This window comes from Tamandua tetradactyla, chromosome 1, assembly GCF_023851605.1.
Source record: "Tamandua tetradactyla isolate mTamTet1 chromosome 1, mTamTet1.pri, whole genome shotgun sequence".
Classification (NCBI taxonomy): Eukaryota; Metazoa; Chordata; class Mammalia; order Pilosa; family Myrmecophagidae; genus Tamandua; species Tamandua tetradactyla.
In genome coordinates, this window is record NC_135327.1 from 23,693,176 (window position 1) to 23,704,971 (window position 11,796).

General features: G+C 48.9%; 1 protein-coding gene across 1 annotated transcript in view; it reads left to right on the forward strand.

The window, feature by feature from the left end:
* LOC143643731 (tyrosine-protein phosphatase non-receptor type substrate 1-like) overlaps positions 1-11,103 on the forward strand; it is a 43,806-nt gene extending 32,703 nt beyond the window's left edge. The window contains exons 8-9 of the mRNA XM_077112287.1: positions 6,155-6,194; positions 8,565-11,103. Of these exons, the coding sequence (XP_076968402.1) occupies positions 6,155-6,194; positions 8,565-8,831 (307 nt within the window). The 3' untranslated portion in view covers positions 8,832-11,103. The remainder of the gene's footprint in view (positions 1-6,154; positions 6,195-8,564) is intronic.
* Positions 11,104-11,796: the final 693 nt, after the last annotated feature.

Here is an 11,796-nt window from a genome sequence, read left to right on the forward strand (position 1 = left end):
GTGGGATGTGATCTGACTTTTCTAAAAGCGTCACATGACTGCCACAGGAAGGCCAGACATGAGCAGGTAAGGGTGGAAGCAGAGAGACCAGCAAAAAGACTACTGCAGTGGTCTAAGCAAGGGATAGTGGGCCCTGCCCTGGGTGGCAGGGCTGGACTGGGCAGTGGTCAGGTTCTGATATATTTTGAAGGTAGAGCCAAGAGGACTTGCTGTTGGGTCAAATGTAGAATTAAGAATATTCCGAAGGTCGGGGCAACCAGGGTGCTGTGTCCTGAGCTGCATGTGATGGGGTAGAGATGGGGAAATGCAGGGTCCTGTAGGTACACCCCACAGATGCATCTTCCTACCTGGGGGCAGGGGCTAGTTGGGATGGGAAAGCATCATGCATCCCTCTGCTGCCCAGAGAGGTTCAGCGAATGCGCAGTACCCCTGGGCAGTGCCTTGCTTCTTGCTTTCACTTACTTAGGCAGCTTCCTGGTTCTCCCTGCCCCCCTCCCAGCCTCAGAGAGCCACCACTCCAAGAGAATGGGACTCTCCACTGTCTCCCAAGGAAAAGCATTTTTCTAGTGTTGTGCCCCCTTCATCCCTAAGCCTGCTACATGCTCTCCTTCAAGGGCAAGGCTCTGTTGCCATCCTTTGCCTAAAAATCTTCAGTGGCTCCCCATGGCCCTCAAAGTCCAAGCACCTTAAGGAGGCCCTCAAACCCCTATGGTGCAGCCTCTCCCCACTTGGACAGTTTCACAGCCGCACTGCCCAGCCCCCAAATTCTGGGGCTCCACACCATACTGTGCTACCTCCAGTTCCACCTGCTGGGTCCTTGCTCTCCTCCCAGCCCTTGCATGCTGGTCACCTGGCCTGAAGGCTGCTTTCCCACCGCAGATCACATACCCCACAGGACCTCCACCCTCCAGGGGGCAGCAGTCATAGGGCACCTCCAGGAAATGTGTGATACAGTTGCTAGGGCAGGTTCCACTCCTTTTACCTGAAACTTCCTGCTCTGTTCCCTCCTCAGGGGTTGGGGTCCCTTCTGTGACCTTTCCTGGTACCCCTGCATTGGCAAGGGGTCCCTGCCCCAGCCCCCACATGCTATGGAGCTGCTGCATCTGGCTCCATTTTGTTTTGTTTTTCAAATACTTCCCTTCCCCCCTCCCCCACACCCCCTCTCCAGTAACCTGTAATCTGCTTGCTCTCTTTGCGAATTTGCTATTTCTGGTATCAGTTATAAGTGATATCATGTAATTTTTGCCCTTAGGTGTCTTGCTTATTTTGTTGAGCATAATGTTTTCACAGTTCTTCCTTGTTGCAGCTTCATAACTTCATTTTTCCTTTAGTTGAATAATATTGCATTGTGTGTATGTACCACATTTTCTTAGCCATTTATTTGTTGGTGGACGCTTGTTTGTTTGTAGCTTTTGGCTATTATGAATAATGCTGCTATAAACGTTGGTGTGCAAGTATCTGTTTATGACTCTCTTTTTGCTCTCTCTTGGTATATACATAGAAGTATATGTATGTGGTAATTCTGTGTTTAACCTTTTTAGGAACTGCCATATTACTTCCCATGGTGCCCTCACCATTTTACATTCCCACCAATAATGCACTAGAATTCCAATTTCTCTGTATCCTCTCCTGTTATTTTCTGTTTTCTTAATAATAGCCTCCTTGTGTGTCTGAAGTGGTATTTCCTTGTGGTTTTAATTCATATTTCCCTGATGACTATTGATGTTGAGTGTCTTTTGATATTTTGGCCATTTGTATATCTTCTTTAGAGAAATACCTACCTATTTAAGGCCTTAGCCCATTTTTTAATTGGGTTATTTGTCTTATTGTTGCATTATGAAAGTATGTGTTCTGGATGTTAAGCCCTTATCTGATATATGGCTTACAACTATTTTTCTCCTACTCTATAGGTTATAATAATTTTGTGATAATTCACAAAAATTTTTAATTCTGATGAAATCAAATTTATCTATTGTTTCTTTTGCTTCTGCTTTCAGTGTCATATCTAAGAATCTATTACTGAACCCCAGGTCTTGAAAATTTGCCCCTACGTTATCTTCTAAGAGTTTTAAAGTTTTAGCTCTTAATTTCGGTCCTTGATTGATTTTGAGTTGATTTTTAATACACCTGGCCCCATATTATAATCCACCCCCTTTGAGTACAGGACTCATGTTTGCTGCTGTATTACCAAACTTGGACCTAAAATGGGGGTAGGTCGTCTCCATTAAAGGTTTGTTGATTGAATGAATGAGTGAGTGAAATAAAGAACTCCATCCCAACCCAGTGCAGCACTCACCAGTCTCTTCCCTCTCTGAATCCCTAAAACTCTCCTCTCGGTGGTTTCATAGCCCTAAATATAGAAGAGCTCCCTTTTTTGTTTTGTTTTGTTTTCATTGTAATTGTTTTTTGCTTGTATTATCTCTCCAGTTAGATAGTAAGTTTTTGGAAGTAAAAAGTAGTGTCTGTAATAATAGCAGCAGCCAACATTTACTGTTGCCTTTACATAGTAACCCATTTGTGATTTAATTGTCACATGACAACTTATGAGTTCCTATTATCCTTATTTTATATAGCAGCAGTTCTCAAACTTGAGTGTGTAACAGAATCACCTGGAGGGCTTGTTACAAAGCAGATTACTGGATCCTGCTCCCAGAGTGTCTGATTCGGAAGTTGTGGTTCTAGCAAGTTCTCAGGTGGTGCTGCTGCTGCTGGTCCCAGTTCACGCTTTGAGGACCCCTGTTCTAGAAGGTTTTTATTGTCCCTGCTATGGAGTCGAGGAAGCTGAGGCTCCAAGAGATCATGCAGCATTCCCAAGGTCCCGCAGCTTGTAAGTGCTGGAACTGCGACTCAAACCCAGATTTCTCTGATGAGAAACTGGCACTCCTCACTGCTGCTCTTAAGTCTCTCGCTGCCTATTTCTTCTCCCCCGGAGGAGCCGACCATTTTCTGCCTGTTTTTTATTTTTCCATCACGAGCCTACCAAGGGAGCCATGAGATCACTTGCTCCCTTTCATCTCTCTAAACCAGAGCAATAGCTCTGCATGGCAGTGGTGGTTCCCGTGCTGCTGCCAGCCTCAGCTCTGGCTTGCCGGGATCAGACACTCTCTAAAGGACGTTGGTGTTGGTAGCAACTGAGCCCTCCAGGGAGGGTACCAAGGAGCAACGCCACTGCTTTGAGCTCCAAGGGCTCTTCAGGTTGTGGGGGCACTAGAGGGATTGGCTATTTCTAATTCCCTGTGTTACAAATGTGCAGACAGAACATGGTCTGTAATCTTCCCCTGCTCAGATGAGATGTGTCTCTGCTCCCTTAATTGGACACTGGGGTTCATTCTGTCAGCCATTTGTTCACTCGTCAGGCATTCACTGCGTATATTCTTGGAATATTTAGGACTTCCCTGGTTTATTCATATGGATTGAGCCCAGCTCAGGGCCAGGCCTTTTAAGCTAGAGGATTGTAAAGCGGAACAAAAGAGACACCTGCTCTGATTTCATGATACAGACCATCTAATGGGAGAGATGTTCATTCATTCATTCATTCATTCATACATTCAACAAATGTCAGTGGAGTACCATCAGTGTCCCCGGCCAGCACTAAGTGCTCGGGCTTCAATATGAGCAAGATAGACCTGGTCCCTGCCATCATGGAGCTCCTGGCCCACTGGGAACAGGTCAGCAAGCAAGCCAGGGTACTGATAGATGATGTAATGTAGGTACTAACTAAATAAAGTAAAGCCTGGTATGGGATGGCACATAGTGGGGGTGGAGAAGGGTCGTTGGGGAAGGCTAGTCTAAGGCGGTGACATTTAGAATGCAACTGAAGGATGAGAAGGCTCCAGCCATGGGAAGACCTGAGGCAAAGGCCGACTGCAAACCAGGCAGAGGGAACAGCTAGTGCAGAGGCCCTGGGCAGGAGCACCTGGACATGTTCATGGAACATGGAGAAGGCCACGGCGGCTGGAGTACAGTAAACAAGGGAGAGAGAGAGACTAGAGCAGTCAGCAGAGGGCCATGTCATGCGGGCTTTTCCTGTTAGGATGTGGAATTGGATCCCATTGTGTGGTGAAAAGGGGCAAATGCTTTGAGCAAAAAATGATGCGACATCATTTATGGTTTTTAAATGAGAACAGAGTGCAGAAGGGCAGGCTTAAAAGCAGACCAGTGAGGAGGCTCTGTAGGCATTTAGGTGGGGATGACAGAGTGGTTGGCTTTGTTATATATTTTGGAGTGGAACGGACAAGCCCTGGGGTGGATTAGACATGGTTTAAAGGAGATAGAAGAGTCAGGGATGATACCCACGTCCTTAGCCTCTGAGCACAGGGATGAATGATGGCAGTGCCATTCAGTGAGCTAGGAAAGTCTGGGGGAGGGACAGACCTGCACAAGTGGGTAATTGATTAGTCTGAAATACTGCTCTGAAAGAGAGGAACCCAATATTCTGAGAATGGAGTTTGGGGATTTAGTGAAGGTTTCTTCAAGAAAGGACTGTTTAAAATAGGATCTGAAGGAAAAGAAGGAGTGAAGTAGATGAAGGTGGGGAAGAGCTGAGAAATGCAAAGGCCCTGGGGCCATCCACCTGGCATTCATTCCATTATGTCTTGAGTACCTGAACCCATCTGGAGAGGAAGTCCAGTAGACAGACTGGCACATAAACCAGATGTGAAAGTAATGCAAGGAGGCTTGGGATTGCCACAGAGAGCCATCCTGGCCAACCCTGCCTTGTCAAAGAGGCCTTCCCAAGGAGTGATGCCATAGTTGAGTCTTGAAGGACCAACAGGAATTAACCAAGAGAAAAAGCAGTTAAGGAGGTCATTCCAGCATGTCATTGAAGCATGAAGTATGTAGCATCAAGTAGCCTTCCTCACTAAATATTCAGTGTGTGGGTGAGTGATGGTGTGGAGTGACTGAGCAGAGAGTAGGGTGGCCGTCAGCAGGGCCAGACTGGGAGGGGCTTCTGAGCAGAGTAGAAACTTGGACTTGAACCAGAGAGGCAGTGGGGAGCCCCTCCAGAACCAGGCAGGATGTAAGTGGAGCTACATGTCTTCCCTACCAGACGGCTTGCCCCCACCCCAGGCCTTCCCCCATCACGGTTGGCTGTTTCTGTGCCACGTGGGGCTTGTCATGACCCAGAACTGCTTTCTGAGCTGAGTACTCATGCCAAATCCATTAATAACCTTGCTGCCAAGCCCCAGTGCTCATTTCTGACGTTATCCAGGCTGCCATCCCCAGAGTTGCGAGCTGGAGAATTTACTGAGAATTTATGCAACACCTGCAGGACCAGTGGCTCTGGTTTGTTCACTGCTGTGACCGTGACCCCACAAGTGAGCCAAGCCACAGCCTCCAATTACAGAATCAAGTGCAGGAACCGACTTCTTTGATTAACTAAGACATCTCTCTCTTTCTCTTTTCTTTTTTAATAATACATAAATGTCTATAATATAGAACATTTGGTGACTCTGGAAAACTAGAAAAAAAGGAAAAATACCACCCAAAGACCACTGCTGTTAGCATTTTGCTGGACTTCTTTCCAGTATCATCCATGCATTTTTTCATAACTGAGATTGTTCCACAGAGAGTTTTGCCTTTTCACTTACCATTTTAATGTAATCATTTGTAATAAGAAAAATCTCATAAACCTTTAAAGTCCTTAAAGATAGATCCTAAAATGTGGGTCTGTCCTCATTTCCTTAGTTAGCTGTAAGATGTAAACACACCTGTGACAATTGCCCTGGTGCATAAAGCTTTTTCTATATTTTGAATTTTGAGAAAATACAATTATGAGTCAAAAGATGAGGACTCTTGCCAAGTCCTCGGTCTGTATCTCTGAGCTGCTTTCCAAAAGGGTTGGGCCAGTTTGCCCCTTCCAACAACAGTGTATGAAAGTGCCCGTTTCACCATAGCTTCCCTCGACCAAGTGTTTTCATTTTTAAAGATCCCTGCTGATAGACTACGTAGAAAAATATCATTTACGGTTCCTTTGAGGTGAGCTTGACCCTTTTCTCCAAATATTTGATAAACGCTCAAGTTTCTTCTATGAATCACTCGTCCGCATCCTCCACCCATATAGGAAGTAGAACCTAAATGTTATTCTTATCAATTTCTGTGTGCACTTGTGAAAGTGAGGATGTTTTTATCTGGGTGTCTCTTTCTATTTTAGGTTGCATGAGCCTGAGAAGAACACCAGAGAAATAACCCAGGTACAGTCTTTGCCGAAATGCCCTTCCTGGGAAACTCAATGGTGTGATTTCCCCCCATGAACTGAAATTGCTGATCCTTTTCTAAATTAAACCATGTTCCTTCCCCAGGGTGGGGAGGGGGTGGAGGCTGGAGCATCCTCCAGTCAGCAGAGTCTGTCAAAGCCTTGACTCAGTGCCTCCCATTGCACAACTCCAGGGGACACCATGCACAATATATTTTGTGTAAATGGTGCCCCTGCACAGGGCTGCAGCCATCTCTTGGTGTGGCTCGTCCTTTCTGGCCTCAGTACAGTTGCTGGTCCTCTCCCTCCACCCAGTGTGCCCTCTGCTACTTTACCCCCATCCGTGCAGCCCATCCAGTCCACAGAGTAACAGCACAGCATGGCCCCATCAGAGTCCCTCTTGTCTTTGCTGTTGGAAAGACTGTGCAAGGGCACACTCCCCTGAGTTGGCTACTTCTCAACATTGCCAAGGACATATCTCAGGCAACACGGCTGGCCTGTCCCGGAGAAGCCCAGCCCTGCTTATCACTGGCTGATGCTGTCAACCCTCGGAGGCAGAGGGCTCCTTGGCAACCTGTAATAAGACAGGCCCTGCTCTGAATGTGGGAACGAGAGAGCACCAGCTGTCCTTGACAGTTCCCAGGCGCTTGTCTTCATTTCAGATGTAATCTGTGGAAGGGAGCAGGGCTGTTGAGAGGCCCCATTATCTATCCGCTGAGGCACCGCAGCCTGCTCTCCTGACCCCGTGTGGCTCCCACAGCAAGTTATACTTAGGAACACACAAACCAGTTTCCAGTTGTGGGAGAGTGATACCTTTCCCCCAGTCATTTCACCTCCGGATTTCTTTCTGGGACTTTTGGGGGAGGGATGGAGAATGGTGAGAATTGGTCCCTGGAACCTGGACACAATTTAACTTCAGCAGAGATTTACCTAGCATCTACTATGTGCCAGGCCCTGGGCAGTCCAGATCTCACAGAGTTTCCAGCCAAGTGTCCAAGCTTTTCAATCCCGGACACCAGCCCTGGCTGGGGAGGGAAGTTAAGGTTGTTGGTTTGGGTTTCCCGGAGACAACTGAATGAACGTACAAGGTTGGGGTCAGAGGAGACTTGTGGTAGGACCACAACTTTAAAATCCAACAGTTGTCTGACTTTGCCCAGCTTATTTAATCTTGTGTCTCAGTTTCTTCCCCTGTAAAATGGGGTTAATACCTAGCAGGGTGAGGCCTCCATGAGGTGGCAGATGTCCAAGCATGGTGTCTGTAATTGGGCATCAGCTGTGAGTCATGGTGGCAGTTGGGATCTCCGCATTCACAGTCTGTGTGCAAGCATGGAAGGAGCAGTTACAATTCATGTTGAATGGTGGCAGAAGTGGGTGCTGAGGCTGGAACACGGGAGGTTTTCCCGTTTGCTAAGCAGTTGATGAGTGATGACCTTTACTGAGCACTTGCTGTGTGCCAGGCTTGTTTCTGTAAAGTCATCCCCACTTTATAGATAGGGAAGCCCAGTGAGGTTAAGTGAATTGCCCAGAGTCACTCAGCCAGAGAAGAAGCAGGATTTGAACCCAGACTCTAGAGCCTTTACCACCCCATGGACTGGCACACTTATTCTCATGTAGCTCTGTTCTTTGCCCTAGTCCCCAGCTTCTCCCTAAGTGAGGACACTGAAGTCCCTAGCTGAAATTGTGGCCATTCATTCATTACCAATCAGGCATCTCCTGTGCCAGCCTTGGTTTCTGCACCACAATAGATGCCCAGTGACTATTTGCTGAATAAATGAGTAAATGAACGGATGTCTCTGCCCATTGGGAAGTCACCATGGAGTCTGGCCCCCAAACGAACACTCCCAGTCTTGGGTGGTGGGAGCTGTGATGGGGAAGCATGGGCTACAGGAACAGAGAGGGAAAGCCTGGACCCAGCAGGGGAGGAAGTTAGGTAAGGTTCTTGCATGGAGCAATGCTTCAGCTGAAATGTGCAGGGTGCAGTGGGATTTGCCCCTAGGAGGAGGAGGCAACAGATGCTCTAGGAGAGGGAGCAGCTCCGGGAAAGGTGGAAGAACAGCAGGTGGGGCAGGCTGGGAGGAGAGCGGAGTGGAGGGGTGGGTCACAGAAGCAGGGCTGTGCTGTGACCGTATGAACATTTTAGCAAGAGCTCCGGCTGTGTGAAGAGAAAGGTGGATTGGGAGGGATGAGGCCGGACACGGGGAGACCAGTGAGGAGGCTGTTCGGTTAACCTTGACGAGAAGAGAGTGGCGCCTGAATTAGGTCTACACCAGGAGGAGCCAGGAGGAGACGGAAGCCCCAGGACTTGGTGCCCAGTGGGTGGGTGAGCAGGCTGGGGGCTCCGGAATGACCTTCTCTCTTACTCATTTAGGTCCAGGACACAAATGACATTAACAACGACATCACATACGCAGACTTGAACCTGCCCAAGGGGAAGAAGCCTGTGCCCCGGGCCTCCCAGTCCAACAACCACACAGAATATGCCAGCATCCAGGCGGGCCCGCCACCCAGGCCCGAGGACACGCTCACCTACGCTGACCTGGACATGGTCCACCTCAACCGGGTTCCCAAGCAGCCAGCCCCCAAGCCCGAGCCTTCCTTCTCGGAGTATGCCAGCGTCCAGGTCCAGAGGGAATGAGTGAGGTCTTCTTGAGGGCCTGTCCCAAGGGCTTTCTCGTCCCGTGTGGAGCAGCTGTGATGAGGACAGCCCGCCTAGTTCCTGCGGACCGGGCTGGCACAGGCCCTGAGACCCGGAGGTGAGGTGGCCCTTCACTCCCTGCCCCCTTGGCTCTCCAGCACTTCCAGGGCAGCGACAGCCAGCCCACCAGGTGCCCACACTCCGAAGAACTGGCCACCGCTGCCACCTGGGGTCCGAGAACTCTCGTGCCTCTATTTGGAAATGCGTGGGTCTTGGTCTTGGAGACCCTTGACCAGCTCCTTGATGCTTCACAACCTGCTCTTCCAGGGTGAGGATGGAGAAAATTCCACTTCGTCCTTCCATCACCCAACTGGGGCTTTTAGACAAAGTTTCCCTTCAGAACAAACTGCCCCATCCATGGAGAAGCTGGAAAAGAACTCTGCGGTCCAGGACCCAGGACTTTATGAGATCTTGGCCTTCCCCATCCCTGGGCCAATAAGCCACAAGCCTGGGGGAGGATGACACCCCCTGAGAAACCCCCCAAAGGGCGACATGACAAAACCCTCTTTTTCACACCCCTCTGCAACCCCTTGAGGACCCACCACCCCAACTTTAGCCCTCCCCATGGATCCACTCCCCTTTCTAGACCTGAGCTTGCTTCCTCTGGCTAGCACTAACTCAGCAACATCTCGCTGTGGACGCCTGTAAATTATTGAGAAACGTGAAACGTGCAATCTTGAAACTGAGGTGTTAGAAAATTTGATCTGTGGTGTTTCGTTCTGTTTTGTTTTTTTTTCCTTAAAAACGTTCTCTTGGCTCTTTGTCATGTGTTCAAGTACACAGTTGGGTCTTGTGAAGTCTAAGGTTTAACAGTTTGTTGTCCTGGAGGGGTTTTCTTACAGCAGAAACTGAATTCCATCAAGTCACAGAGCCCCGAGGATGGGGAATCGGGGCCAGTCTGGCTGTTCCTTGGAGAGGCTTCTGCCTGGGACTACATTGGCTGTGTTTTCAGTGAGCCACAAGGCGGGCCCTCCTTTGACCCACTGTGGTAAGTCTCGAGGCACCCAGGGCTTCTCCAGGCCACCTCCATGGTGGGATAGCCTTGTGGTGGCCATCAGCCTTAGTCTGCTCACCTGTACAGAGCAGGGAGGGAAGTAGCCTGGCTCCCCAAGATCTCACAAAGCACTTTAGGCATTGTTGGGTAGGGACACTGACCCCTGCTATCTTTCCTGCCCCTTTAGCCACCTTTCCCCATCCTGGCTCTCTGAGCTGATCCTAAAACTTTCCACTTCTGTTCTCAGACCCTAAAAGGATCAAACTGGAATCAAGCACAGCCAGCCAGGAAGACTGAGCCGCTGTGAAGCTAGGGCTGCTGCACCCACTGTCCCTCCACTTCAGAAGGTTTAGCAGAGGCATTGACCCCAGTAACCCACCAGCCCCTACCCCTCTACTTCGGGGAGCCAGACCTAGAAGGAGTCAGGGTCTGGCTGGCCCCAGGGTGAGCACATGTGGCAAGTCCTGCTTATTCACTCTTCACATAACTGATCCACTCTTAGCATGAAAATACAAATTTGCTGCCCCCTCGGGCCAGCTGTTTGATGCCTGAAGGGTTCCTGGCTCAGGCTGAGTGACGGGCTGAGCAATCCAGCCTTCCAGCATTTGTACAGGGGTAGCTTCAGGAGTGCAGTGCGGACCAACTCTCCAGGGCACAGTGACTTGGTGTTTCACGTAATGGTATCCAGGGATTAGCTGAGCCAACATGCCATGTGGACGGTTTTGGCCCAACCAACCAGAGCCATTGTGGCATCTGGGAACCACAGTGACCCAGCCACCTGCTTGTGCTACTTCCAAATTCCAAAGGGTTGGCTCATAAACCTTGGATCCCTTCTCTTCTGCCAGAGAGAGCACAGGCGTGCACATGCACTTGCACGCTCACGCACACACCTGCACAGACTTACAGAGTTTTTAAAGAATGTTTTCTTGGTGCCATTTTTATTTTATTTCATTTTAACTTTTGGAAGTGGAGTAAGGGAATGAGGCCAAGGAAGACACATAGCTTTAGCTTCAGCCTGGCATCCTGGCGGTTCCCCACCCCTTGTGTATCGAATCCCAGGAAAAGGAAGAGTTTGAAAAAACACTGCAGCAGGAACGTAGTTTCAGAAGTTTATTTTAAGACCTGGGAAGGAAACAGGCCCCATTTTGTATATAGTTGCAACTTAAACTTTTTGGCTTGCAAAATATTTTTGTAATAAAGATTTCTGGGTAACGATGACTCCTTTGGGTGTTGAGTGTCCTTTTCTCTGTGTGTCCCAGGGGTCTCCTTAGAGGCTTCTGTCAGCCTGTTCAACCAGGAGCCTGAAAGAGGATGTGGCCCCAGGGCCTGGAAACTGCTCATGAGGCTGGGCCGACTCACTTGGGCCTTATTGACCCAAAGGCTTTTGAGTCAGTGGGAGTCAGTACGGATTGTGACAAAACATCTGTTGATAAAGAATTTGGACACATAGCTGAGTTTGAATCCCGGCTCCACCACTTAGTAGACCCCTTGTCCGTAGGACGGGATATTTGTGACTCCTCCTCCCCAGGCTAGCGTCACCATGAGGTTTAGAGGACAAGAAGGCGCCAAGCCTGGCTTGGCACAGAGCAGGCACTCAACAAGTGTCGCTTCTTTCCTTCCTGCCCTAAACACTGCCTGTCTATGTCTGGTTGCCCCTCCCCACCTGTGGGCTCCTGGACAACCAGCTCATCCTCTCCGGGCCTCACTTCCTCCTCTACCAAATACGGAAAAGTAGTGCTTGTCCTGTGATATCCTTCCAGGATGATTTGAGTAAAGTGCTGGTCGATAATCAGGTGCTGAATAAATATTGGTTTCCTTACTTTCCATTGATTAATATTAATTGTTTGCTATTAATATACTAATATGCTATTAGTAATATTTAATGCTAGCACTTGACATTGATTAACTCCT